Source organism: Capricornis sumatraensis, chromosome 1 (genome assembly GCF_032405125.1).
Source record: "Capricornis sumatraensis isolate serow.1 chromosome 1, serow.2, whole genome shotgun sequence".
NCBI lineage: Eukaryota > Metazoa > Chordata > Mammalia > Artiodactyla > Bovidae > Capricornis > Capricornis sumatraensis.
Window position 1 is genome coordinate 1,707,501 of NC_091069.1, and position 27,795 is coordinate 1,735,295.

The 27,795-nt window shown below is 61.4% G+C and overlaps 1 protein-coding gene across 2 annotated transcripts in view; it reads right to left on the minus strand.

Moving 5' to 3' along the window:
* Window positions 1–16,454, minus strand: part of COL5A1 (collagen type V alpha 1 chain) — a 144,272-nt gene extending 127,818 nt beyond the window's left edge. For both annotated transcript variants that reach the window (XM_068981840.1, XM_068981831.1), the window contains exon 1: window positions 16,328–16,454. In XM_068981840.1, the coding sequence (XP_068837941.1) occupies window positions 16,328–16,454 (127 nt within the window). The remainder of the gene's footprint in view (window positions 1–16,327) is intronic.
* Between the last annotated feature and the right edge of the window lie 11,341 nt (window positions 16,455–27,795).

Genomic DNA, 27,795 nt, shown 5'->3' on the forward strand with positions numbered 1-27,795 from the left:
GGGTTCTCACTAGAGACGGATTCATTCTAAGAGGAGCTTTCTTTCCTTCCAAATGCTGGAGACTGAGCCATTTCAGGAAGTACAAAGACACGGAGACCCCACTCCTGCAGCTGCTCAGGGACCCTCCCCGGGGGCCGCTCAGTGGCTTACTGGTGGCTCCAGCGGCTCTCCCGACAGGCGTCTGGTTGTCCCAGCCCTCACCTGCAGACAGCACGCAGGCAACAGACATGTCTGCACGCACGTCCACCTGTATCCACAGGAGACGTTCCGAGAAGCAGAGCCTCCAGGTCCAACAGACATGCATTTAGGATTTCAACAGATCCTGCAAAGGGCTTCCCACGTGGCCCCAGTGGTAAGGAGCCCGCCTGCATAATGAGACATGGTTCGATCCCTGGGTCGGGAAGACCCCCTGGAGGAGGGCATGGCAGCCCACGCCCATATTCTTGCCTGGACCATGGACAGACGAGCCTGGTGGGCTACAGTCCACGGGGCCGCAAAGAGTCGGGCACGACTGAAGAGACTTAGCACAAATATCGCAAAAGCCTTTCCTAGAAGGACGGCCCGTGGGCACCCGCTCCCTCACCGGAGCCAGCAGCGCCTGCTCTCAGCCAGCACTCTTCATCCGCCTGGCCGGGTGAGAAGCTGGGTCTCCCCGGCCTTCACCTGCATCCCCTTCCTGTGAGTAAGGTCAAACACCTCCCCACAGGCTCAAGAGCTACCGGTATTTTCTTCTCAAGAAGTAATCATATCTTTTGTCCTTTATCACTGGTAATTTTTGGTTTGGTTTGGTTCCTGGTCCTTTCTATGACGTGCAGGAGTTCTTTGACTGTTAGAGTATCAGTCCTTTTTCTCTGATATGCATATTTTCATGTTGTTTTCTCACAGTGATGGGTTGTTTGGAGGGGGGGTGGGGAGTTGACCAGAGAGAAAATGTTGGCTTTTTATGGAGTCAACTTATAACTTCTAGGATTTATGTCCTGCTGAGAGAGGCCTTCTCATCCGAGATCACAAGCCTCAGAATCCCGTATTTTCTTCTCGTAGCTTTATGCTTTCATTTTTCGAGGTCACATCAGTGGGCCATCTGGAATGCATTTTGGTGTGAGACCGAGTCAGGTTCAAGTTCTTCTTCCCAGAGGCTTGCTCCTTATCCCAGCCCAGTCCAATGACTAAGCCTTCCTTTCGCAGCCAACATGAAATGTTACCTTTATCAAAGTCTAAATTTCCGCGGCTGCCAGGCCTTAAAAACGGCAGAGCAATGGCTACACACCCCCTTCTTGTCCCACACAGAGGGGAGTCCTGCTGCTCACCCAGACCCCCGGGACCCCCTCTCCCCCAGGTGGGTCCCAGAGGGGAGGGGTGAGCGCCCACGGAGGGAAGAGCTAGGGAAAACCCGAGTCAACATCAGAGATCTGGGGCAAGACCCGACGTCCAACACGGGAGACGCTTCGGGGGAATCAGGGCGGTCACGGATGTAAACGGCATGCCCTCCTGATCAAGCGAAATGAAAAAGCCCGAACCAGCTGCGCTGGGCGCGGCCTTCCTCTTAAGGAGCAGGTGTAGCGGGGGACAAGGCCCGGGGCCGGGACCGCCTGTGCCCAGAATTTCCAGATCAGCACAGTGAGCTGCCTCCTTCCGTTCCTCTCCCTTTGTGCTCAGACTCAGTGGGGTTCCAGTCTGGGGGTTATGGGGGATTTTTACTTTCTTCTTTATATTTTTTCTTATTTTCCAAAATGCCTATAATGAACATGTACCATCTTTAACTGGAAAATGGTGTATGCAAGTGAAACTAAAGAGGGAAGTGAAGCGGGGACAACCCTCAGGGAGAGGGACCCAGCCGGGCAGTCGGGGGCCCCGGCTCCCCCCAGGCCGTCCCCGCAGGCTACCTGCCCTCTGACCTGCAGGGTCCCGCACTCCAAGGGCGCAGCTCATTCTCCCTCGAGGTGTCACAGCGAGCCGGGCAGCACCAGGGAAGGGACCCTTGTGGACGGGGAAGCCAGGTCCCGACTCCAGGACCCTCCAAGGCCTCGGGGCCAGCTTGTGTTAGGTCAGCCCCCCGCCCACCCCGCACCGCCCCCCAGGGCCAGGGGAGCCCTTCCCACGGGGCTGCCCCCGACGGCCCCAGCACAGAAGCGGCCCCAGCACAGAAGCGGCACAGTCGGTGCTCCGTAGATGGGGAACTGCGTTTAGGAAGGCGGTCTCTTCACCCACCCCCGGCGAAGCCCTGCATGCCGCCCGCAGCGCCGTGAAGACATCGGGCAGGTTCCATTCAGAAGCTGTGCTTCTGGAGCGTTTCCCGCCTCCCGCCTCGGGGCGGCCCACGGCCCCGCGGTCCTGAGGCGTACGTCCCCTCGGGCAGCAGCAGACGGGCTTAACACCGCGGGGCTCCGGGCCCCAGCCCAGCGAGCGCGCCTCGCCAGCCGTCTCCCGCGCACCCAGGCTGGCGGCCCTCAGCCCCCTCCCCGCAAGGCCGGGGACAGGACGCGGGCCCAGGGCCGCAAGGGCTCAGCCGGGAGACCTGAGCCCCGGAAGCCCCCGGCCAGGCTTGCCCGCCCCTCGCGCCTGGGGAGCGGGGGCAGCCAGCGTCGCCCGGACCTGCCCGCCTGGCCCGGGCGAGGCGACGGCACCCGCCGCCGCTGCCCCGGCGCCGTCAGAGCAGAAGGAAGAGTCCGCGCCGCACCGTGAGAGCCGCCAGTCGTCCGAGAGCAACGCGCGGCGCGGGCGCCGACAAGCCCGGACGGCAGGGCGCGCGGCGCACGGCAGGGCCTTCCGCGCGGGCAGCGGTTCACGGGCGCGTCCACTGCCGCAGGCACCACAGCAGGCGACGCTCCAGTGAGTCAGTAGAGAGGCCAGAGCAACCCTCTTCAGAGGATATTGACCAGGCATCAGAGTTTATGGGAAAGGCACGTGCCTGGAGCCCAGTGCTTTGGGGGTGGGGGTGCGGTTTACATTCTGCACAGAAGGGCAGGTCGTGGAAACCGAGAGGCAGGCCAAGCTCGGCAAGAGCAGCCACCCGGGGAGGGCGGCTTAGAGCACACGGTGCTCGATGCCAACATCTGTCCTCGCTGGGGTGGCGGGGGTATGGGGGGGCACCAGGAGGCCTCCTGGGGCCACAAGAGTGATCTCTTACCTGCCCAGGAGTCCCGGGAAACAGAAGCAAGTCAAGGTAAGGACTCGGAAGTGGAGCAGGGCAGACAGAAGCTGGTGGAATGTGAAGACTTTCAGAACACAGCTGACAGTTTCTGGACGTGATTTAAAGGGTAAGAGGACTGATCCTGGAATGGAAGGAGCCTGGGGTGAAAGGGTCTGGGAGGATCCATCTGGAGAGACTGTAGATAAGAAGCAGGGTGGCAGCGGGGGGAAGGAGAGAGACGTCGGAGGGGTTGCAGCCCTGCAGGGAGGAGGAGGGCACGCTCGAGCCCCAGGTCTCTCTCCTTAGCAGAGACACCTGGACTGACCCTCACAGGGCGGACCTCTCGGGCTTGCTGGGTGGAGTGAGAGATCTTAAGTGTAGGCAAGCAGAGGATCCGTGCCCACTGGGCAAGAGACACCCCAGGGACGATGCTCACTCACACCTGCTAGGGTGCATGTGATGCATGTGTGCACACACATGTGCACACATGCACACACACATGCACATGCATGCACACGTGTGCGCGCATGCACGCACATGCACGCACACAGGTACACACGTGTGCGCACATACACAAACAAACACACACGCGCACACCGTCTGCAAACGGGTCACGGGCTTGGGGATCCCCTGGGAGGTCTGTCTGGGCGGTTCCGACTGCTCTGTGGAGGTGAAACCAACGTCAGCGTGGACCATCCGCACAGCCCTGAGCCTCGGACTCCATCCGGCACACCCCCTGGGTTGCTCGTCCACGACCGCCAGACCAGACTCCAGAGGGACCCTGGCAGACCCCCGTCCTCTTCTCTCCTCTGGCCTCTGCAGGGGCATCAAGCCAGAATACCCACCTCCCCCAGATAGTGAGGGGCCCTCAACCTCTCCCAGAGCAGCTCAGGCCCCACACCTTTACGAGGACAGAAAGTCATTCATCCCTGTTGGCGTCAGTAAGTTCTGTGGTTTAGTCGCTAAGTCGTGTCTGACTTTTTTGCGACCCCACGCTCTTCTGTCCGTGGGATTTTCCAGGTTAGGATACCGAACTGGGTTGCCATTTCCTTCTCCAGGGGATCTTTCCAAGGGACTGAACCTGCATCTCCTGCCCTAGCAGGTGGATTCATTACCGAGCCCCTCAAGTCTGCCCACCCTGTTCCAGAGAGCCGGTTCTAAGTATGTCAGCCAATGCCCTCCACATTCACCAGCGGCACCTCTGGCTCCAGCCCACAGCTCTTCCTTGACACCTCCTCGCATGCTGCAGGCACGGTGGGAAGTGACAGGTCCAGAGAGACCCTGTGTGTGTGGAGATCCAAACTGCACCTCCTAAAGTCTCACCCAGAGCTAAGAGGAAGACACCCTCAGCTCTATTTCGCACATGAAGAAAGGACGTTTTGCAGGTCACAGCTCAGAACCACGGCAGTCCTAGCCCCCCGGCCATGCCCGGGGTTTCTGGCAGCTAGAGCCGGGCTGCATGCCTCCTTCGGCCTCGAGGTGAGCGCGCCTCCACCTGGGCCTGAAACGTGAGGCTTGGGCGCTGTGACAGCAGATTCGGGCTTCATCCACCCACTGTCTGCCGTGACTGCTGCCCACCGACCGGACCTCCAGCTGGAAATGCCCGGGACCACACGTGCGGGATATGCGCTGTTCCCTTGGTTTCAAAGGAGCTGCAACTCCCTAGCTTTTCCCAGTGGCATCTGCCTGGCCCGCTCAGTGGGGTAGGTGGGCCACCCAAGCAGCACACTTCCTGGAGGACTCTGGCAACTCTAGGACTCAGGACCCACCCTCAGGGAAAAGCCGGAGCAGAGCTCTTGCGCCTGGCCCTCAGCAAGCCCACTGACCTCCTGCGACAAAGGGCGGGCTCAGAAACCGGGCCCCTGGGCACTGCTTCTCTCTCAGGGTCTTTTATTTTTCTGTTTTGAAATGCTGATAGTTTAAAGATGTGGATTCTTCCCCGGCCCAGCTTCTCTGACCCGGAAGAGGTGGTGGCTCTGCTGCCCCAGCTTTACTCTGGAAACATCTGAGGGGCTGCTCAGCCTGCACCTGGCCCTCAGAGTGGGAGGGGCCTGGCGCGCGCCCCACCCTCGTCGTGGCAACGTTTGGCTCCCTGGCACGAGCCCCGAGTGTCTCTCCAGTCGTGTGTGAACCGATGTCAAACAGGCAGGACCCACCTGGCTACAATCCTCCCCTATCACGCCTTCCTTCCCGCTAAAACGGAAAAAATGACTCAGCCAGGACAGCTCATCCCCAAACACAAACACAGCGAAAGGCTGAGCTGCCCCAGCTTCACCTGACTCGAGCAGCGGGAGGAGGGTCCGGAGGGGCCTGGGACTCAGGGGGCTTTGGAAGGGCAGCCGAACACGCACCGCTTCCTCCTGACTCTGCACAGGCGCCCACCTCCAGCCTGGGGCCCGGAGGACAGGTTGGGGGCGGCCACCAGCTTTCAGCAGCCGCCTGCCCCACCCCTCTGTGCCGGGATGAAGGCCCCAGGGAAAAAGATGGGGCTGAAACCCCACCTCACAGTGATGTCTGCTCTTGGAAGGCCCTGTCCCCAGGAGGCTGGGTGAAACTCAGTTTCCACAATGCAAATGCTATTTTAAAGGCTCTGCCACTCAGTAGCTGTGGGGCTTCTGGGAGCCTCAGTTTCCTTGCCTGTAAAATGGGGCTACCTCTTGCCTAGAAAAGATGTCGTCAGGATAAAACAATGTATGAAAGCCCTTAGAGTAAGGTAGAGAGAGGGCGGGGGGTGCGGGGAGGCAGGGAGCAGAAACCCCCCACCCCATGCCGCCCAGCCCTCGACAACAGCCCTCCCCAGTGTTTGCAAATCCTGCTCACGGCCAGGCAGCTGTTCGTAATCAGACAGACCCTGTCCAGGAAGGGAAGGTGGGGGCCTATCCATGCAGAGGCCCCGAGGCAGGCGATACAGGGTGTGGGAGGACAGGCGCCCTCCCAGCCGGGACACCAGGGCGTGAAAGGGAAGAAGACAGAGAGCTCCCACTGGCAGCAGCTCTCCTTCAGTTCTGCAAACAGGAAGCTTGAAGACGTTCAGAAGCCCCAAGTTTGGGGATATCAAGGTTGAAACCCTCGGTCTCTGGAGGCCGGGTTCTGGCAAGTTCCCTCCAGGTGCTGTCTGCCTGCATGGGGTGAGATCCCCGACGGGGTGAGATCCCCGATGGGGGTGACCGGCAAATAATGGTCATCACACCCGCCCTGGACAGAGGACCCCGAGACAGGAGACCTGAGCTCCCCTCCAGCCCCAGAGTCTCAGAACAATCCTGTGAGGCTCAGACGCCCTCCCCAGATGGTGGAGCTCTAAGACCACCCGGTTCCCCCAGCCTCAGGACACCAGGCAGAGCCTACCAGCGGGTGACGGCCGCACAATGGGGTCTGGTCCCCCTGCCCCTCTGCTCTCAGCAGCCTGTGACCCTGGAGACCACCTTGTCCTCTAAGCCTGAAGGCGGGAGGCCAGCAGACCACTGACTCCGTGAGCCCTTCCAGTAAAACATCCAACTCCTTCCTGGGGTCTGGGCCTGCCCACCATCAGGGCCCCACACTCCTGGGGTGAAAAAGGAAGCCTGAAACAGCTCCCACATTAAATGAGGAGGAAGATTCCATGGTGCCCCCCCAAGTATAGCTGCAGAATGCACCCCCTACCCCTTGCGGACTCGCCCCCTCGGGCTCTAGCTGGGTCCTTTGCGCTGACTGTTTGGCCTCCTCTGAGGCCCAGCTGTAGGCCAAACCCGAAGTGACTGCTCTCTTCCTACTTGCCAGCACCTTATAGAAACTTTATACAAGCTACTGCCCCCCTGCTCCGCCAGACACGATAACAACACAAAAGAGCAACAGTGATACAGAATAATCGTTACTAATGTCGAACCGCAGTGACTGCGTGCGTGGCGTAGGTAACAGTGGCGGTTACTGTTCCCAGCATGGTTCTAGCGTCTGCTCTCCTGCACTGAAGGTAGGGCGCAGGACACCCCGACCAGGGCCCCACGTCCACACGCAGGTCGCCTTCCACCTTTCATCTTCAGGTGTGGAGATGAGCCACGCTGGGCCAGGAGGATAAGTAAGGCATTAGAGATCACACGGCTGGGAGTCCAAACCCTGCTCTTGGCCTCCAAAGCCAGGGTCCCAGTCTCTGTGCGCTGAAGCATCACTGCTTTCCGGCCTCATCCCCTAATTCTCCTTCTGAAAGTCGCAGGAATGACTGACTGGGAGCTGGCCGTGGAGGCTGGCCCCACATGGTGGGGGGAGGGGGGGTCAGAAGAAGGTTCAGACCTCCCGTCCGGTAAGCCCAGTGTTTCCCAAAGTGCCCTCAGCTGGTCATTGGCATCAGATCTCTAGGGGCAGGCCCCAGCTCCAACCCAGACCCTTGGATCCCAGATCTGAGAGGCAGGGCCTGCAGTGGCTGGAGCTCTGGTCTCACAGGGTCCCCATCAAAGCCCTCCTGATAGGAAACCGGATCTGCTCACCAGACTCTCTTGTTCCCAGGCAACCCCGGGCCAGGGCCCCAGACCTGGAGGACTCCACCCTCTAAAAAAATGCCAGCAAAGCTGAGTTTGGGGCCCAGCCCTCCACTGGGACAGTCTGGGGGCTCCAAATACAGATGTCGGGGCTTTAACACATGGCAACACAAATGACAAGAGCCTTTAGTCCTCCCAGCAGACCTCTGGGACAGGTATCATTAGTTTATACCCATTTCACAGATGGGGGGACTGAGGCTCAGAGAAGTATTTCTAGGTGCCTCAGCATCTGTGCCAAGCCCAGACACACGGGGACAGGTAGGAGGCAAGGGCCCTGCCCTCTCAGCTCACCAGGGCACTGAGATCCTGAGGCTGGCAATGGCCCACCCTCCTTCTCACTGGACCTGGCTGAGCTCCTTCTTGGTGTCCCTCCCCTTCTGAGACGGCAGTGCACACGCTTGATGTGCAGTAAACACAGAGGAACAGCCGCATGAGACCTGACATCAGGGATGGGCCTCAGAGCAGACTGGTGGAGGGGAGTGGGGGGCGAGTGCTGGCGGGGGTGACAGGGTGCTGGGGGAGTGGGAGGGGGCTGGACCACGTGAGAGCGGCCTTGGGCTGACCCTCATCAAATCCACGAGGACCTGAGGGTCTGTTGCGCTGTGTTTGATCTGTCCCTGAAAAACTCAACAATAACAACAACACTCCTAGAGCCAAGCCCCAATAAATCCTTCCTCCTTAGGCTGACTTCCCCCACCTCCCAGTCACCCTGATCTCCTTTCCTGCAGAATGAAAGAGTCTTCTCTTGGAAAGGAGCACTCACCCTCTGGCAGGGAAGAAAGCGAAACATCACTGCTCCTTCTAGAAAGCGGGGAGGGCACGCAAGGCAAGGAGGACTTGTCTCTTCCTCTCTCCCACCTTGCAGCGCCCCCTGACGTGCCCCCAGCATCTGTGCTGACACCTGCAGGCCTGTCTCAGATGAGGGAGGAGGTCCTGAACACTGGCCGCTCTCCTATGTCCCCTGCCCAGGTGTGAGCCTCATAGCCTCACCCCAGCCCGTCCCAAGCGCCGGGCCCACCACAGAGGACACCTGGATGCTCCTCAGGGTGCCAGGGTCCACTGACACATAGCTGTTGCCCAAGCTGTGCTTTCCGATCTAAACCATGAACTTAAATAACATTGAGAGTTGGACTATAAAGAAAGCAGAACACAGAAGAATCGATGCTTTTGAATTGTGGTGTTGGAGAAGACTCTTGAGAGTCCCTTGGGCTGCAAGGAGAGCAAACCAGTCCATCCTCAAGGAGTCACTCCTGGGTGTTCATTGGAAGGACTGATGTTGAAGCTGAAGTTCCAATACTTTGGCCACCTGATGCAAACAACTGACTCATTTGAAAAGACCCTGATGCTGGGAAAGATTGAAAGCAGGAGGAGAAGGGGATGACAGAGGATGAGACGGTTGGATGGCATCACCGACTCAAAGGACATGAGTTTGAGTGAACTCCTGGAGTTGGTGATGGACAGGCCCATCTTTCCTCCTCTGCTTGGGCAGGGCTCGGGCCCCAGTCCCCAGCCAGCTTCCCCCTCACCTGCCACATAACAGGGTCCCCTAGCTGCCCGCCATGGGCCAGGGCCCCCGTTCTACGGGCGCACAGCTTCTGCTACCCTAAAGACGACCTTAACAAGGAGCAAGACGAGACTACACGCACTCCTAGTTTCATGCATCAAAAATGAAGGAAGAGTTGAGGCTGAGGTGCAGACGCTGCTCACAGTTGAAGGCCATAGGCCTCTTTCGGAAGCACACGGACCCTGCTGCTAACGGTCTGCGTGCTAAGCTGCTTCAGTCATGTCCAACTCTTCCGACCCCATGAACTGCAGCCCACCAGGCTCCTCTGTCCATGGGATTTTCCAGACAAGAACACTAGAGTGGGTTGCCATGCCCTCCTCTAGAGAATCTTCCCGACCCAGGGCCTGAACGCATGTTTCCTATGGCTCGTGCATTGCAGGCGGGTTCCTTGCCAGTGAACCAAAGGAGAAAGCTCTTCCGAGGGACACCTCCATTCAAAACTCACAGGAGGGTGGGGCTCCAAAAGCCGTAGGCCCTGGCAAAGCAAGCTGGCCTCTGATTGGCCAGAGCCCCACAGGCTGTCTGGTACCAACCTCTGATTGGCCAGTGGCCCATTGGCAGGTAACTGCCCCTGATTGTCTGCTGATTTAGGGGCTGTCAGGTACAGCCCTCTGATTGGCCAGTGGCCCGGAGGCTGGCGGGTGCCTCCCTCTGATTGGCCAGCGCCCCAGGGGCTGTCAGGTACCGCCCTCTGATTGGCCAGTGGCCCAGGGGGCTGGAGGGAGCCTCCCTCTGATTGGCTGGTGGCATCATTTTACTACCTGGTGGATGTTTCACTGCCTCCCACTTTGCACTTCACTGGACATTACAGCTTGTTCGCAGGTCTGATTCCCTCACTGCACCGGAAGCTCCTGCAGGGCTGAGATGTTCACCTCCCACTCACCTGTGCACCTGCTCCCGGTGCCTGGCACTGGTCTGACTCGCATTTGAGGTCTGCAAACGCTTCAGGCAGAGCCACTGTCCGGCCCGAGTTTTCCACGCAGGACCAGCCTCTCCTGCGGCCCCTCTGCACCGACACAGAAAGGGCCTCGCCCCGCCCTCTGGTTACCCCGCAGGCAGAGCGAAAGACAGTTGCTTTTAATCTCTTGCTTTTAATGCAACAGTTTTTACAGTTAAATCACTCCAGTTACATATACACATTTTGATGTCATTTCGTACATTTATTTTTTAAAAAACTAAAGAGGCTAATAAAGTCCCTGTTGCCAAGGTGCTGGCAGGAAAAAACAGGACAGAAGACTGAATTTCCCCTGAAAGAATACAGGCTTAGGAAACAGAAAATAAAAGAATCCAGCCCCCCCTCCCCATTTCACGTACAGAGACGTCACAAGAAATCGGCCCCTGGGGCTCTGCGTAATGAAACATGAACAAACTGGGTCAAATTGTGGTTCCATTTCTTAGGCCTGAGTCACCCAAGAGTGGAGACATTTACTCCGACTGTGGGTTATGATGTAGCTTGGGAATCTGCCAGAAAAATTACAGAGTGAGTCGAAGCTGACGGGATGACGGCTCAGACAGTATGACAGGTATAAGACAGAGCGACCCCCCCACCCCCCACCACGAATCCCCACGCACCCAGTGGAGCACTCGTCCGTCCGCTCCTTCCATCAACTTGGCTCCAGCTGCTCGGGCCGTGGGGATGCATGGACAGCGTCTAAGTTAGCAAGGCCCGCCCCCCCATCCAGACGCCCTGGCAGACCATCAGCCGTCACCCATGGTCACGTCTCAGGAGCCAGAGTCCTTGAAGTGGGACGTGGGCAGGTCCGTTCCCACCACTGGGCCCCAGTCCCCGCCAGTAAAGCGGGGTGGCCTGAGGAGCGGCGTGCTGGACACGGACCGCCCACAACCTCCGCCATCTCCAGGCCGAATGATTTGCAGGCAGAGCCATGAACTCATGGGGAGAGGGGGGCTCTCTGAGTGAGAACTGCTTCTCATTCACAAGACGGAGGGAGTGCCTCGCAAGGCCAGCCACGAGCAGCGCCGGGAACTCGCCCCAGACCCGCTGCCCCTGCCCCCCGGGGGCCCAGAGCGGCCGGAACAGTTACAGCGGTGCTGAGGATACATCACGCGCTGACCCCGTCAGGAATCCTGCGGACCGGCTTCCCCGGTGGCTCAGCGGCGGAGAACGCAGGTTCGATCCCTGCTCTGTGAGGATCCCACATGCCCCGGAGCAACGGTGCCCACACGCCACAACCACTGAGCCTGGGTGCCAAGAGCCCGTGGTGCCCGAGAGACGCCACCGCAAAGAGGAGCCTGTGCTCGCACTAGAGACCAGCCCCCGCTCTCCGCAACTAGAGACAGCCCGGGCAGCGGTGAAGGCCAGCACAGCCAAAAATAAATAAAATCTTACTTTAAAAAAATCCCGCAGGGGCCACAGTCATCACCCTTTCCTACAGATGGGAACCTGGTGGGGGCGGGCAGGATGCTGACCCAGCTGCAGGCCGCCCACCCCAAGGCATCACGCATACCAGGCCTCCACGCCGCGGGTGTGGCAGGGCAGCTCTGCCCACAAGAAGGGCCGAAACAGGCTCTGCCTGCAGGGCCTACGTATCCCCAGGAGCCGGGCCAGAAAGCCTGAGGCATATCTGGCCAAGTGCTGGCCAGATGGGCCGATTACAGGGGAGGAATAAACAGAGGGGAAAACAGGAGCTATAATCTAACATCGCCCTCCTGTGAGCAGAAAGAAGACTCCTCGGATTATCAGGCCCAGCTGGACCGGCTTGTCCTGGGCCGGACCCGCAGCCTTGTGGCTGCCCGGCGGACTCCGTGGCACCGGTCGCCTCCCATCTCCCTAGCAGGGACGGGGCGCAGGGAGGAGAGACGTGGCCTGGCCGTGGGAGCCTCAAACACACCAGGCCCTGCCTGGGCAGACTGAAAATGCAGGGACCTGTGCGTGGATGCGGGCATGCACACCTGCGTACGTGTATACACCCACCAACACACGTCGCACACACGCAGACACACGCATCCAAACACACCACACGCACACATGTGCACACACAAATACACGCGCACACACACACGTGCACAGCCCTCTGCTGGGCTTGTGAAGCCCTCTCACATATGTGGCCTAGGGTGACCTTCACCACCATCCTATGAGGTGACAGACACGGGAAATGTAACCCCCCGGAGCACATGGGGGGCTGAGGAGGGTGCGGGAGGGCCTGGGCCGAGCCACTTGCGGACGGCAGAGCCCCCGGGGCCTCACCGGGCCCAGAGCCTCCCACTGGATGCGCACAGCTAAAGAGAGCAGGGTCAACACTGTGCTTCCTTCTTCTGCAAAATCTCCACCCCAAACCGCAGCCACAAAAGACCCTCGGCCATTAGAGAAGGCGCCCCCACACTCCACACTTCAGGGATCACCTGGATCCGTCTACACAGCTACTCTCAGAGCAAGGAAGCCGTGTCCCCCCGTTTCCCAGAAGAGAAAGCTGAGGCACAGGGCTGGCCCCCACCCAGACGACCCCTTAGAGGCAGAGGACCCCTCCCTGCAGCCCTGGGCTCACTGACCTGACAGCCAAGGACTGTCCCGCAACCAGGGCCCAAGACCCCCAGGCCAGGGCAGGCGGCACCCCTCAGGTGGTCTCGGTGTGGGGCCCAGAGCGGGTTAGGGATGGCCCAGCTGCCCTCCTGTCCCTTCTGAGACCCCCCCGCTTCTCACAGCGGCCACTCCTGCTGGCATAGCATCCCAGGGCAGGCAGCCCTGGGGGCACCCCGCCAACCGAGTTAATGCGGGGCTTTCCAGCCAAGGGGAGCAGCCCCAGGAGAACAGCGAAGCGGTGGGGCTGGGAAGGCCCTGCCAGCAAGGACAGATGAGACAACAGCCAGAGGGGGAGGCGGGCACCTGCTAAGGAGGCCCCTTGGCAACAAGAGGAAGGCGAAGAAGAAAGGAAAGATTGAGTTAGCATCACCTCCTCCAGGAAGCCGCCCCGGACCTCCCCAAGGGGGCCGACCCTCCACCCTGTTTTCAATGATGCTCGGCCAAGAGAACGAAGAGTGCGATGACCAGCGTGCACGGGTGGGCCTCCCCCCAGCCTGTGGGCCCTCCGTCACCTCTGCCTTTCCCACAACCAGGCCCAGCCAAGGCAAGGGCTCCCGGAGTCAGCAGCTCACCAGGGTGAGTGAAGGGCCTGGTGAAAGAGGAGTGGAGGCCGCATGCCTGCAGGCCGCAGTGACCTCGATGGCCTTGGGGTAAAGAGCGGGGAGGGGGCAGGAAGAGACAGAAGGGGGAGGAGGGAGAGAAAGGAGGGAGACAACGAAACACTCGGCTGGCCAGACGGGGCCCCACCTCAGCCCCGGTGAGCCCCAGGCCTCCCCAGGCCCAGAGAGCAGTCAGCCCCAGAGTCTGGGGCCTCAGCCCCCAGCCCCTGGGCCTCTCCGAACACCAGCGCCCTCACAGCCCCACGGGCCAGGGTGCGAGTCCAGGACGATGGTGTGGGCACAGACCTACAGTACACCAGGCAAGGGCCAGCGACTTCGTTGCAAATGTCCGCGCGTGCTGGTCTCCCAGGGGCCGGGGGCCCCGCCCTGCTCCTCGTGGCACACCCGCGGCTCCAGTGAGGGCGCAGCGACGGGGCCTTGGGGTGCCTGACTCATCCTCGACCCTCGGGGGCTCAGCTACTAAGTGAGGGGCAGGAGGCCGCTGGGGGGGGGTCTGTTCCCCACACCCCTTTGTGCCACCCGACCCTATCTGTGACCCGGGGCGGAGGCAGGGATGGGAGACAGGGCCAGACAGCCAGAAGGCAGGGCGGGCAGGCGGGCAGTGCTCAGCGAAGGGCGTGGCCGCGGTGAGAGTCCAGAAATATCTGAAGGGTGGGGTCGTGGGGCAGGCTCTGGCCGGCACCCCAGGAACAGCCCCGGAGCAGCACTGGGGAGTAGGGCCTTTGTGCTTCCACCCCAGGGAGGAGGCTCCTGCCCGAGGCCACTGCCGGGTGGCAGTGACCCCTCTGGCCATGGAAACCTGCATCAGAGGAGAGAGAGGCTTGGGGAACCAGCTTGCCTTCTGAGCCCCTCCCACTGGCTGTTCTTTTATGGGGAGGAGGGGGAGGGGAGGAGAAGATGGAAAAGGCTGTCTTTCCAGCCAACTGGATTGAGTCAGAGGAAATTTAACCATTTGGTGACTGTCAAGTCCCACAAAACTTGGACAACTCTTCCAACCAAATAATTGCCAAAAGCGACCACGTGACCGGCGTCAACCAATGTCGTGAGGAGGAGATGACCTCAATTTCCAAATATTGGGGTCATGTTTCATTTCACTTACTCTCCTTTGCCCGTTACAATGTTAAACGGCCCCAAACGCAATCTGACTTTTCATGCCTTCACACACTTGGCCAAGAAGAAGGTAGGAAAGAGAGCCATGTTCGGAGAGAGCTCAGGAAACATCTGGTGAATCTCAAAATGGAGAGGAGACGAGCTGCACCCCCTCCCCCGCCCTGGATCTCCGTGGACAGCCGCTCCCGCGGACTGACGATGCCTTCCAAAGGGGTCCCACCCTGGGAAGGGAGGTGTGTGAAACCCACCCAGAGAGGTGGCTTCTTTGCAGGCCCTCAACGTCTGTTTGGCAGGAGCCAAATGTCTAAGCCCACAGCCACGGCCCAGGCGCTGACCCCGTGCCCGCCTCAGTCAGGACGGGAAAGAGGAGGCAGGGGGCAGAGACAGCGAACAGCCCACTCCAAACCCAGACGAACAAATGCTCTGAGTGCTCCCCAGCCCCAGCTGTCCGGGTGTGGGCTCCCCGGAAGGATTCCCACCTGAGCTCCTGGGGGAGAGCCCAGCAGGGGAGCAAGGGCAGGGCCACGTGGGTTTGTCTCTGACGGATGCCCAGCACGGCTGCCCTGACCACATCCCCCAGCCCGCTCCACAGCACCTCCCTGGAGGCCGCTGCTGTCCCCCACCTCCAGTGACCCCAGGAGAAACCCAAAGCCTGTGAGTTGAGCTCAGGATCCAGGAAACGCGGATGGCAGTCCAGGGCTGAGATCCGAGACCCCCAGAGCCAGGCCAAGCTCCCCACGCCTTCCCCAGCCCCTGCCCAGCTAGACACCCTGACCCCTGTTCACCCTGTCTGGCCCACCAGCACTCACGTGCCAGCAAAAAGGGACAGAATATCTTGATTGGTAAGTGGAAGGTGGACGTGATTCTTCCTGTATGTCTTCAAATTACAAAGCAGAGCAGAGTGGGGGCTCTGAAGCGGTGCTTCCTCTGGGGGAGGGGGGACCGGGCTGGTCCAGCTGTCCCCTGGGCCACTGTCCCTTCCCTGTGCCTGCACTCACCCTGAGCCTGCTCGGAGTCCATCTCCCACCAGCTGATGGGAGACTTTGAGGGCCACGAGCTCTGAGGACTAAGGTGTTGGAAGACCTACCCCACGGGACAGGCAACCGCAGAAGTGGTGCTCGGACACCCCCGACGCCAGGAAAGTGTGTGGGAGGCAGTGGGGGCGGCAGGCATCCAGGCAGGCGCCCTGCGGGTGCTGGCCGGCTGGTCGCCGCCTGCAGGAGACGGCTCCTTCTAAGGGCAGACCTCTGGCAGAAGTCCCGTCCGTGCATCAAGGAAACCCCGGCAGCCCAGGCCCGGCAACATCTCCCCGCCCCGCCGTGCGCCTAGAATCAGCAAACCCTAGAAAACCTTCTTCCCAGGAGAAGTCGGGAGATGGCGGGGGCTGCGTTTCTGGGATTCCCGTCCCCCGCCCTCCACCCTCGCGTCCCCCATTCCCGGGAGGCCCGGCCAGAACTGACCCGCTGTGACTCTAGGGGGCGACCCTTCCCGGGTTTCAGGAAAGGAAGTCGTGCTGCGCGCCCGCGATGTGGGACACAGAAGGTAAAGTTTCGGGACAAAAGTCTGCCTGCCTGGTGGACAGCCCCTCCGGCGCAGCCTACGCGGAGCCCCAGCCTCGGGTCCGCCGACAGCCCCGGCGGTCGGCCCGGTCCGCGCGGGGCAGGGCTGTGCCGGCGCGCCCCCCCTCTCCGGGGCCCCCAGCTAACGGCATTCGGAGTCTCGGGCCGCGCATTCCACAGCCAAGCGGGGAAGGTCCTGCAGGCGCAGAAGAGGCCGGGCGCCCGGGGATGACAGCCGTGCCGGTCCCGGTGGCCGCCGGCCCCCGGCCCCCAGAGCCCCGGCGCCCCGCGCCCTTACCTGCGCGGCTCGGAGGCGGCGCCCACAGCAGCAGCAGCAGCAGCAGCAGCGGCGGCGGCAGCGGGGACAGCAGCGGGGCGCCCGGGCGGAGCGGGCTGCGCGCTTTCCAGCGGGTGTGGACGTCCATGCCGGAGGGGCGCGCGGTGCGGGGCGCGGGGCGGGCGCGCGGGGACGCACGGGGCGCGGGGCACGGCCCGGGCAGCGGACTCAGCGGGGCCGGCACGGCCTTAGGAAGTCATGGGAGCAGCCGCCGGCCCGTGCTCTTTGTGGCCGTGGCCCCCGGGAGGGTCGGCGGGCGCGCTCGCCCACGGCCGGGAGGGCTCGACCGCGGTCCGCGGGGCGCCGGGACCCCGCTCGGCTCGCTGGCCCCGGCCTCCTCGCCCCCTCCGGTTCCTTCTGGCCTCCTCCTCGCCGCCGCCGCCCCGCGACTCGCTCCCCTGGGCGCTGCGCTCGAGTGCGGTCCGGCGCCGGCCGCGGGGACGGAGGAGGAGTGCGACCTCGCCTCGGGCGCCGAGCACTTTCCCCCTTCCCCTCCCGCCCTCGCTCCTGGAAGGCACCCGCGGAGGCCGGGGCTCCCCGGCGCCCGCAGCAAATCAGAGCAGCCGCTGGGCTCGGCCGGGCCGGCCCCCGCTTCCCACTGGGCGCCGCGGGCGGGGAGGTGGGGCCAGCGGGCGAGTGGCGGCGAGGAAGGGGCTGGCCCGGGCCGGGCGGGGACCCGAGCGGGCACGGCGCCGGCTCTGCCGGCGTGCGCGCGCGGACGGAGCCCCCCGAGGCCGATCCTGGACCCCCACTTTTCCCGCCCCGGGTGCCCACACCTGGCCGAGCCCCAGAACCAGTGTGGAGGCGCCCTGAGTTCGAGCATTTGGAGTTAAAAAAGTTGCATCTCACCCCGCCTAACTTTTTTCGTGTACTTGGAGTTGAGAGCTCCTCTTCTGGGTGGAGACTGGACTTCCAATCCAGCCAGATCGGGGCGCCCAAGACTGTAGCAGGCGCGTCCACCCCTACCCACGACCCGCTCTCCACCTTCCCGCATGGCAGGCTGGGCATCCGTGCCCACGCTGAGGTCTGGACTCCCGAGAAGTCCTCGGGGGGAGCTTGGAGATCACACATCTGGGATATTAATCAGGCGGAGGTCGCCAGCACCCCTCCCCCCTCTCTCCTCCTGCATGGAGACCCCTCTGCCAGCAAAAAGGGAAGCCAAGGAGACACGTGTTTGGGAGGTGACAGCCGCAGAGGATGAGGGCTAGGGACCCTGCTGCCCCGGACCACCGTGGGGCCCTGCCTCGCTTCCCCCACGCCATTAAGCCTCAGAGAGGTCTCCCTGGAGCCTCCAGGCTGCGGTGGGTGGTGGCAGCCCCTTCCATTTGGTTCCCCCAGCCCAGAAATATCCACCCCGCCCCCTCAAAAGTCTGCTGAAGCCCCCCTCAGACCCCTTCCCAGAAGAGCAACTGTGCTAGTTTTTAAAGTGGAGGGAAGATGAGTCAGGGGGCTTTTCAGAATCCAAGCCATCCCCTCTGCTTTGAACAGACAGTTCAGCCACTGACGCTGAAGCAGTGTTGGGACCTCCGCCCCCAGCTCCCAGACTGAAGGTGAAATTCCGCAAACGCCCTTCAGTTCCAACAGGGAGGGAGGGGAGGAGGGGAGAGGTTGGGTCTGCGGGCACCGCCATGTGCTGCCTCTCACGCCGGCCATAGGTCACTGGGGCTACCCCGGGGGGCCCACATCTGCCCATGTGCTCTTGGAGGTATTCAGCACCGCTCAGGTAAAGGACGAAACGCACACAGTGGAATGTTCTCTCTGGTTTGGATAGTTCTTTCTTGCTGTTTTGCAGCCTGTGTTAATCACATCTGTGGTCTGGGTGGGTGTGCGCTGTGTGAACAGGCATGTAGGTCTGTAATTCATGCGCCGGTCAGCTGGAGCTGGTCCTTGGTGAACCTTCATGAGAGAGAAACTGCACCAGACGCTCCCTGAGCCCCCAGCCCCACCTGGCCCCCAGAACGCGCCCCCCCCCACACCACTAGGGGGAGGCCAGCTTCTCCTGAAGACGTGGGGTGCTACCGTGGGCCAGGGGTCTGGTTGTCAGAAGACAATGCTACCTCCGGGCTCCGTTTCCCCGCGACACAGAGAGCTCTTCCGAGGGCCGCAGATGCCTCTGTGCTGGCTCGCCAGGCCTTCTGACACCTGGAACTCAGGACAGGCATCTGGTCCCCCAAGAGCTGATAGTCAAGGGACACCATGTCCCCTGGAGAGCTGACCTCACAGTAACGGGAAAGCTTGAGACCAGGGTGGGCTCATCAGTGCCTGGACGTCGTTGGGGAGGTCAGTTTCTAGCCCACTGAGAAACTCAGAAAACAACCCCTAATCTGAGCACCCTGCCCTGTCTGCCCAGGACAGTGGCAGGTGACCGTGACGCCTGGCCACAGCTGGGAGTCCAGCAGAGAGCAGGAGCACCAGCCAGGCCTGTGCGATGGCTGCTTCAGAGCCACTCTCGCGCCAGGGCACACACAGCGGTAAGGAACACGGTCATTTCTGCCCCTTACAGATAAGGAAGGTGAGCATCAGAGAGAGTGAGGGACTTTTAGTCAAAGTACCAGCGCATTCAGCGTGGCCAAGCCCGAATCTGAGCCCAGATTTGCCTTCAGGAAGGAAAAAAGGGGATCGATTTGCCCAGATCCTTGCAAACAATGCCTCATGGTGGGTGACCCCAGGAGCATCCCCTGACTCGCCCACAACTGATTAAAATGAAGAGTCCTTTGGAAACTGTTTATTTCCCTCTGGGCTCCAGGACGCCTGTAGCGACTGAGACCCTCGTGCCCAGCCCTGCCTCACCCCCGTCGCCGCCCCTGGGCCTCTCCTGTAATTGCCTCCAGGGTCCCACTTGGTCCCTCCCTGAGCATTAGCGTCAACTGCCGGCTCCACCGTGGCAGGGACTCGCGAGCATCCAGGGTTCTGAGCGCCACTGGCCATCCGTGGCCTTATGTCTGCCAGGGTGCCTCGCGGAGCGTAGGGCAGGCCAGGTGTGTGCCAGCTTTGCACCGGGACCCAGCGCCCACCCTTCCCTTCTTCTGCTGTGAGGTCTGCTCACCGATTTTTTAAAGCAACAGGTCATTGTCTCAGCGTCCACGACAGGCCCTAAGCACGGCTCGCTTGTGGGCTCTCTCATTCCCCCTGCCACCCGAAGGGGCCACCCAGCCTCCCAGGGTCCTTGGCTGGCTGGGAAAGCCCCCCCTTCCTGGGGAAGCCCCCCAGGACAAGTGGCTACCTTCTCCCCCTCCACCTCTCCCAGGGGGGAGCTCACAGCCCCTTGGAGGAGGTGGAGGAACCGGTGATCTTCTTGCCTCCCAGGGGTTCACTGCCCAGCAGATCCAGGAGGTTTGGGGGAGCTCCCGTTCTGCAGGCTGAGTGGTTGGAGCCGCCTCCGCACTCACCCACAGCCGTGGGGCAGCCCTGAGGTTCCCTCCGGCTGCCCAGGGAAGGGGCTGCAGACCTGCCTCCAGCACCTATGGCCCCAGGTGCGTCCTGCAGTTGGTACCCAAGACCGGGCCAGCCCCGGAGCCCCAGGCTCAGCTGCAGCCCAGCGGCAGGGATTGCCAGCCCTGGACCTCGGGCGGCGAGTGCTGGCCTCCAGCTCTCAGAGCTCCTCCCTGGGAAGCGGGGGCGAGGACACCGGCCTCTGGGGAGCCCTGTGAGTGAGAAGTCGGGCCAGGAAGGCCTGAGGAGCCCTGCAGGGTCCGAGGGGCTCTGGGGCCCCCTCCCGCCTGCCCTCCCTCCCTCCCTCCCGCCCTCCCTCCCTCCCTCCCTCCCTCCCGCCCTCCCTCCCTCTCTCCCTCCCGCCCTCCCTCCCTCTCTCCCTCCCGCCCTCCCTCCCTCTCTCCCTCCCGCCCTCCCTCCCTCTCTCCCTCCCTCTCCTGCAGCCGGATGGACTCCCTCCGACCCCTCTGAAACTCCTGCTGGACCCTTCAGGGCTTCACCCTGTTCACCGGCCCAGTTGAGTAAAACCCCTCCCATTGGGCCAGGAGGACGCAGAGGCTGGGGCCGTGAGACCACCTGCTCTAGGACTGGCAGCTAGGGTGGCCCAGCTGGACTGGAGCCCAGAGCTCCCGCCTGGGCCCCAAAACTGTGTGACCGCGCCCTCTGGGAGGCCAGCGGCTGTTCATCCCTCTGGCCCCAGGAGCCCCACCTCTGCCTGCACTGAGCCCCGGACCAGCAGAACCGGCAGAACTTCCAGCCCTGGGCCCTGCCCACAGCCCCCTGCAGACTGGATCCTCGGCAGGCCAGGGGCCACTGCCCTGCCCACCCAGGCTGCAGGCTGTCCCTCCAATCCCCAGCAGGACTCAGGCGGGGCAGCTCTCACTCCCAGGGCGGCCCTGCACAGTTACCAGGGGAAACCCACCACTTTAAGGCTGAGGTCGACGGGTGTCCTTCCCCACCTTCTCTTTGACCCGGTGGAGGAGGTGGAAGGGAACTCAGGCAGGCCAGTGGCTGAGAGCTGCTCCCGGGATGGAAGGCTTCCAGGGGCATGAGTTTGCTTGGGTGCCTATAACAGAGTACCTGAGACCGGGTGGCTTGAACCCCAGGAATGTGCTCTCTCACCCTGGAGGCTGTGAGCTGCGAGATGTACAAAAGTGAGAATTGGACCATAAAGAAGGCTGAGCGCCAAAGAACTGATGCTTTTGAACTGTGGTGCTGGAGAAGACTTTTAAGAGTCCCTTGGACTGCGAGGAGATCCAACCAGTCCATCCTAAAGGAGATCAACCCTGAATATTCTTTGGAAGGAGAGATGCTGAAGCTGAAGCTCCAATACTTTGGCCACCTGATGCGAAGAGCTGACTCGCTGAATAAAGATCCTGGTGCTGGGAAAGATTGAAGGCAGGAGAAGGGGATGGCAGAGGATGAGATGGTTGGATGGGATCACCCACTCAATGGACATGATTTTGACTAAGCTCCGGGAGACAGTGAAGGACAGGGAAGCCTGCAGAACTGCAGTCCGCGGGGTGGGAAAGATCAGACACAACTTAGTGATTAAACAACAACGACCCCGGAGGCTGGACGTCCAGCTCAGGGTGTGGGCAGGGCTGGTCCCCAGAGGCGGCTCCCGAGCTGGATGACAGCCTTTTTCCCCCACATCTGTCCTCCTTGCAGGCCGTGTCCTGATCTCTTCCTAGAAGGACGACTCACACTAGCTGAGTTCGCCCGAAAATGAAGGTGACTTTGTCTCTTCTTTAAAGGCCCTTTCACCAAAGACAGCCACATCCAGAAGTGCTGGGGGTCAAGGCTCGGCGTGTGAATCTGCGTGGGGGCATCAATCACCCAGGACACCTCGCCGTCACCGTCTGCGGGCCTTTGAGGAAGCCCGGGGTGGGGGCTGTCTGTTCTCCAGCACAGTAGGGGCATTCTGAGGCCGGTGGGGTGGGCAGCACCCTGTCCGGCGGGAGGAGCCTGAGTGGAGGCTCCCGTGCCTGCCGCTCCAGCCTGGCTGGCGGACAGCCTCGCTCCCCCTGCATGCGGAGCCGAGCGCCTGGGCTGGGATGTGTCCGCACCGGGCCAGGGAGTGGGGGGCGGAGAGGAGCCTGGCGGGGGCGACTGGACAACAGCAGCGACCTGAGACGCAGCTGCCCCCGCCCCCGCCAGGCTCCCTCCACGTCTTCTCTCCCCGTCACGCTCGCACAGCTCACTCTTCCCGAGGAGAAGGCCCGGGCTGCAGGCAGATGCGCCGAGGTCCCTGTGACAAGCGTGGGCGCGGCTGGTGCAGCCTGCACCGTGGGGGGAGCTGGGCCTCCAAACGTGCCTCTGCCTGCATCTCCTCCCAGGGGGCCTGGCCCCAGCATCCCGGGCCGGTCCAGGGCCCAGCCTGTGCTCCACAGGGTGTGCTGGGTGAACCCGAGGCCGGGTAGGGAAAGAGGCACACAGGAAACCAGGAGCCGGGGCTCCCGTCCTGGTGGTCACCCTGCTTTCCAGGGCTGCAGGATCCTCCTAGAATCCCAGGGGCTTTCTCCACTGGTTTCGCCATGAAGCCCTCTCCTCTATGCCAGAACTTCCACACCTCCGAGAAGTGAAGGCCTCTCCCACCAGCCAGCTTGGAATCCAGCAGAGGGCAGGGGCTGTTCCCTCCCAGAGTGCCCAACCACGACTCGCAGCCCTGCGCCTGCAGACCAGCCAGGACTCCGCTGCTGGCATGGTCCAGACCCAGCACTCCAGTCTGCCCGAGGCTGGAGCTCTTCGTGACTGCAGAGCATCGACCCAGGGTTCTCGGCAGTCAGGGAACTGCCCTCCATCGGGGGCAGGGATAGGGACGGGCAGCCTGATGTCAGGGGTGCCCGCAGCAGAGGCACCCTGGACCAGCTGGCGTGGGGTGGGTGAGTCAGGCCTGGCAGCCCCTCGCGGCGTGGCCCGCCCCTGCTCCCCATGGCACAGCTGTTTCCATGTCATGCCCACTCTATTCCTATCCAGGGCCAAGCGAACTTGACGAAATAACAGGACTTCAGGCAAAATAGCCCGTGACAGAGAGCCTGGCCTCTGGACACTGAGGGCAAGTTTGCAATTATTCAGACAGTGGGATGTGGATCCACCCTTCTCCGCCTCAGACTGGGTGGACAGGTCACCCTCCTGGAGATGTTTTGCAGGCAGAGGTTGAGCTCTCAGCCCAGAAGAATGTCAGTTGGAGAAATCCCTATTGACTCTCGTAAAGAGCTCTCTGTGTAAACGAGGCCAGCACACCATTGCTCAGGGGCAAAGGGCACATAGGCTGCCTGGGGTGGCGTCTGCTGAACCTGGGGATCTCATACTTCTTTCCCTGCCAGCCCGAATGGGACCCCTTCTTGGGAGGTCAAAGGCAGAGGTGTCCCTGGAGCTCAGAGCCAAGTGCCCCAGGCGTTCAGTGCTGCCTCGGACCTCAGCTTCCCATCTGGAAAATGGGTCAGAGAGACTCTTTCACAGAAACCTGTGTGATTGCCTTTGTGGGTGAGGCAGGGTCTGTTCCGGGCACAGAGCCGGAACATGTGCTCACCTTCAGGGTCAGAGTCTCAGAGGGCATAAGGCCCTGGCCCGTGAGTGGAGGTGTTGAGCAGAGGTGACTAGGGGGCAGTGTCTGAGGACTCCCACATCCGGGGTGGGGGCTCTGTAAGGAGCTGACACGGAAGCTCAGACCCCAGGGTCCCGGAGAAGTCGCTCAGGGCCTGCTGCCACCTCTCCAGGATGCCCTCCCTGAAAGTCCCCGCCAGCGGAGGGAACCCAGGAGCTCGGGCCCAGAGAAAGGCTCATGGGGCTGCACTGCTGGGGCAGGGCTGGGCAGAGAGTGCAGGGCCCGGGGGCCCGCTGGGAGTCTGGACTCTCTCCACGGAGAAAGGGCCAAGTAGGGGTTTCAGGAGGAGAAGGCTACATCAGAGTCATGTTCTGGAAAGATCCCTGACTGCAGGGTGGAGAACTGCTCAGAGAGGCCAGAACCAAATCAAGCTGGAAGCAGGAGGGAGGGGAGGCGGGGGCTGGGATTCACCTGGACTTGCCAGGAGCCCAGGGCCCAGCCAGGAAGCCAGTCAAGTGCCCTCGCTGTGGGCTCTGCTGGCTGCAGAAAGTGTGTGCAGGGCCCATCACCCCGAAGGGGCCCCCGCACCCCAGCTCCTGCCCGTCCACCGATGGGAGGGTAAAGTTCTCCCACGCAGGGGTCCTCAACCCACAAGGGCTGGGCCACACTTTGTTCTCCACGCAAACACCCGCTTCTCATGCATCCCTCCACGGCCGCCTCCAAGGCCCCATTCACCTGGCCTCTGGCTCTTCATCCGCTGTGTCCGGTGAGGACTCACGGGCCACCGCCCCATTTCACAGGTGAGGGCCCCACGCCCCGAGAGGGGCCCACAGACCCGTGCCTTCTGCCTCCCTGGTCTCCACCCACCGGGCTCCCCGCACGGCACCCTCTACCGCTCAGCGATCAGAGGCAAATGCTCTCTCCTTCCCAGGAGCAGGGCTGCCTGCTCTTTAAAACATCCCGGCCACGGGGCATGCCCACAGGGCCCCCTCCTCCGCCTCTGCCGCAGGTACACGTCAGGAGGATGTGGGGCAAGGAGGCTGGAGCCTGAGTGGCCCGAGCCCCTCTCCACACGGCCCCGGGACAGCTGCGCCCAAAGGCCGCGCCTCTGCCGCCTGAACAACAGGGTAGCAACTTCATGAGTTCCTGTGCGGCTTCTTCGTTTTAACTGAAAGAAAATCAACTATATTTCAGTTTTAAATAGGAAGTCACACAGGAATTCATAAGGTGAAAACAAAAGTCTGTCTCTAATGATAGGGACTGGGCCGTAGCCCTGTGAATAAACACATTAATTAATCTCTCACAAGTAAAGAAACAAACAAGAGCCTGGAGCCGTGGACGGAGGAGGCGGGCCCTCCGTGAGCGCCGGCTCCGCGGCGGGAGGCCGGAGGCCTCTCTTCATGCTTGCTGGCGCCTGGTGCTCCTGAAAGGTAAACGAGGTGCGGGCGTTGTTCGGTTGCTGTCATGTCCGACTCTTTGGGACCCCGTGGACCCCAGCCTGCCAGGCCCCCCTGTCCTTCACTATCTCCCTGAGCTTGCTCAAACGCACGTCCATCCAGTTGGTGATGCCACCCAACCATCTCATCCTCTGTCAGCCTCTTCTTCCTTTGCCTGCAATCTTTCCTGGCATCAGGGTCTTTTCCAAACTAGATGCTGATTTAGGGCAAAACCCTCCGGGTTATTTTTCTTCACCTGTCAGGCCAGCGACGCTGACCTGGGTGGGACAGGGTCCAGGCGGGACACACATACCCTACCCATTCCTTGAAACAGCCCTGCTAACGTCCTGGGATCCTCAGCCTCACCCTGGTCCCAGCAGCTGTGTCCCAGGGCTGCCGTAATAACGCCCACCACCCAGGCGACCGAAGCATCGAGAGTGCCCTGTGTTTCTGAAGTCCAGGTCAGCAGCGCTGCCCTCTCTCTGGAGGCCCTCGGGGTCTGTCCCCGGCCTCTGCCAGCATCTTGGGCTCCCTGGCTGGCGGCCTCACCCCTGCACGTTGCGCTGCCATCTTGACTTGGCTGCTCCTGTGCACCTGCTCTTGAAACTTCCTCCACTTCCCTCTCTCATAAGGAGCCTCCCTGGATAGTCCAGAATGGCCTCCTCCTCTCGAGATTCTCAACTGCCTGACATCTGCAAAGCCTTGTGCAACTAAGGTCGTATGCCCAGGGGCCCCCCTCCAGCCTCTGCAGTCCTGGACACAGAGAAATAGGCCTCTGTGCCTGGGAGGCCGAGAAGGCTCTGGGGTCAGTGCATAGAGCCGGGGGTTGCTGGAGCAGGCACGGAGAACCTGCTTTGTTTTTCATGTCCCGAGAGCAAGGTCCCCTCTGGCAGGAGCCTCGGCGGGAACAAGGCAGCCGGCGAGCGGACAGACACGGGCAGAGCCCTGCGCGTGGGGGCATGTTGCCCAGGGATGCCCAGCGCTGCCTCGGTGGTACTGCTGTTTTTCCCAGTAGGTCCTAGCTTGGTTTTCGTTTTTACCATGAAATCAATATTTTTAATGGAAATAGCTCCCAGATAAGATTTTCTTCCATAAGAGGAAATATAAGGGAATATAGAATTTAGAATGAGTGTCCCAAAGCAGAGTTCAATGCAGACACTGAATTCATTTGCTCCTCCAAATCTTTGAGCTCAAGTCTCTGAACTGAGCAGTTGGGAGGCTTCAAGTGACTTGGGGTTCCAGTGGGGGGTGCTTTAGACGATGTTGGTGGGAACTGACCCAGCAGCTGCACCCCCTTCTTTAACCATCACTCACTCACACTGAGCACCCCCAATTCACAGGTGAGCTTTCAGACTCGGAGCATTTAGAAATGGACCGCAGGGCCCATAAGCCCCCGAGTGGAAGAGTCAGGATCCACCATCCACCCCAGGACGTGTGCCTGCTCCCTGCTGCCCCCCAGCAGAAATCGTGCCCACAGACCCACACAGACCCTCAGGGCCGGGAAGGGAAGGGTGCAGAGCTGCCTATGGGGGCCCCGGGCGGGTCTGGCTGTGTGGTGCTGGCAGTGGCCCCCGAAGGCACGCCCATCCTCTGATTCCCAGAACCTGGACTGTGACCTTATTTGGGAAAAGAGTCTGTGCAGATGCTCTCTAGTTAAGGCCCTTGAGATAAGGAGATCTCTCGGTTTAGCCCTGAAGTCCATCAAGCGTCCTTAGAAGAGGAAGACAGAGGGAGATTGGAAACAGATGCGCAGAGATGCTGCGATAGGAAGACGAGGCGGGGCTGGAGAGACGCAGCCACCGGCCGAGGAACATCTGGGCTCGGCGGAAGGGACGAAGTTCCCTCCCTCGGAGCCTCCGGAAGGAGCTCGGCCTGCAGGCCCCTCGACCCTGCGCTTCTGGCCTCCAGAACCGGGGGAGCGGCAGCCTCTGTGGTTTCGCCACGTGGCTTGTGGTCATTTGCTATGACAACCACTGGTCTGCTGAGGCCCGGATGGCCAGGCCCAGAGCGTGGGGCACCTGGAGCGGGCTCGAGGGGAGGGGGCAGACCGGGAGGCAGGTCTGGCTCAAGGCCAGGCCCCTCAGCTGACCTGGCCCGGTGGCGCTTGTCCCCTTGCTGGGCCAAAGGGGTGGGTCTGGTAGAGGGTGCTGGGGGGGTTGCCACACCAGGCTGGGCTCTGAAAGGCAGGGCTGGGAGAGGGCCTTACTCCAGTGATGAACGTCCTTATAAGAGATCGCAGAGGCAGAGATCGGGCCGCTGCGGCCACAAGCCCGTGGATGCCTGGAGCTGCCCGCAGCTGCAGGAGGCAGGAGGGCCCCTCCCCAGGGAGAGCAGGGCCCTGCGACACCGCAGTTCAGACTCAGCCTCCAGAACTGGGAGCTGCCGCCTCCGCCGGTCGCTGGGGCTTCTCACATCTCACAGCAGCTGTTCTGTTGCTGTTCAGTAGGTGCACGCCGGGCCTCCCTGTCCTCCACCATCTCCGGGAGTTCACTCAAACTCACGCCCCTTGAGTCGGTGAGGCCATCCAACCATCTCATCCTCTGTCATCCCCTTCTCCTCCTGCCCTCAGTCTCTCCCAGTATCAGGGTCTTTTCCAACAAGTCAACTTTTCATCAGGAGGCCAAAGTATTGGAGCTTCAGCTTCAGCATCAGTCCTTCCAAAGAATATTCAGGGTTGATCTTTAGGATGGACTGGTTGGATCTCCTTGCAGTCCAAGAGACTCTCAAGAGTCTTCTCCAACACCACAGTTCAAAAGCATCAATTCTTCGGCACTCAGCCTTCTTTACGATCCAACTCTCAAATCCATACACAACCACGGGAAAAACCATAGCTTTGACCACACGGACTTTTGTTGGCAATGCGATGTCTCTACTAGAAATGAATAAATCAGACAAGTTAGGCTCCCCATGCCCCCATCAGAGACCCAAAACTCAAAGATGTGGGAGACCAGCTGACTCCCACCAGACCAGGGTTAATGTGGAACCCACCTGCCCAGTGCCCAGCCCATTGG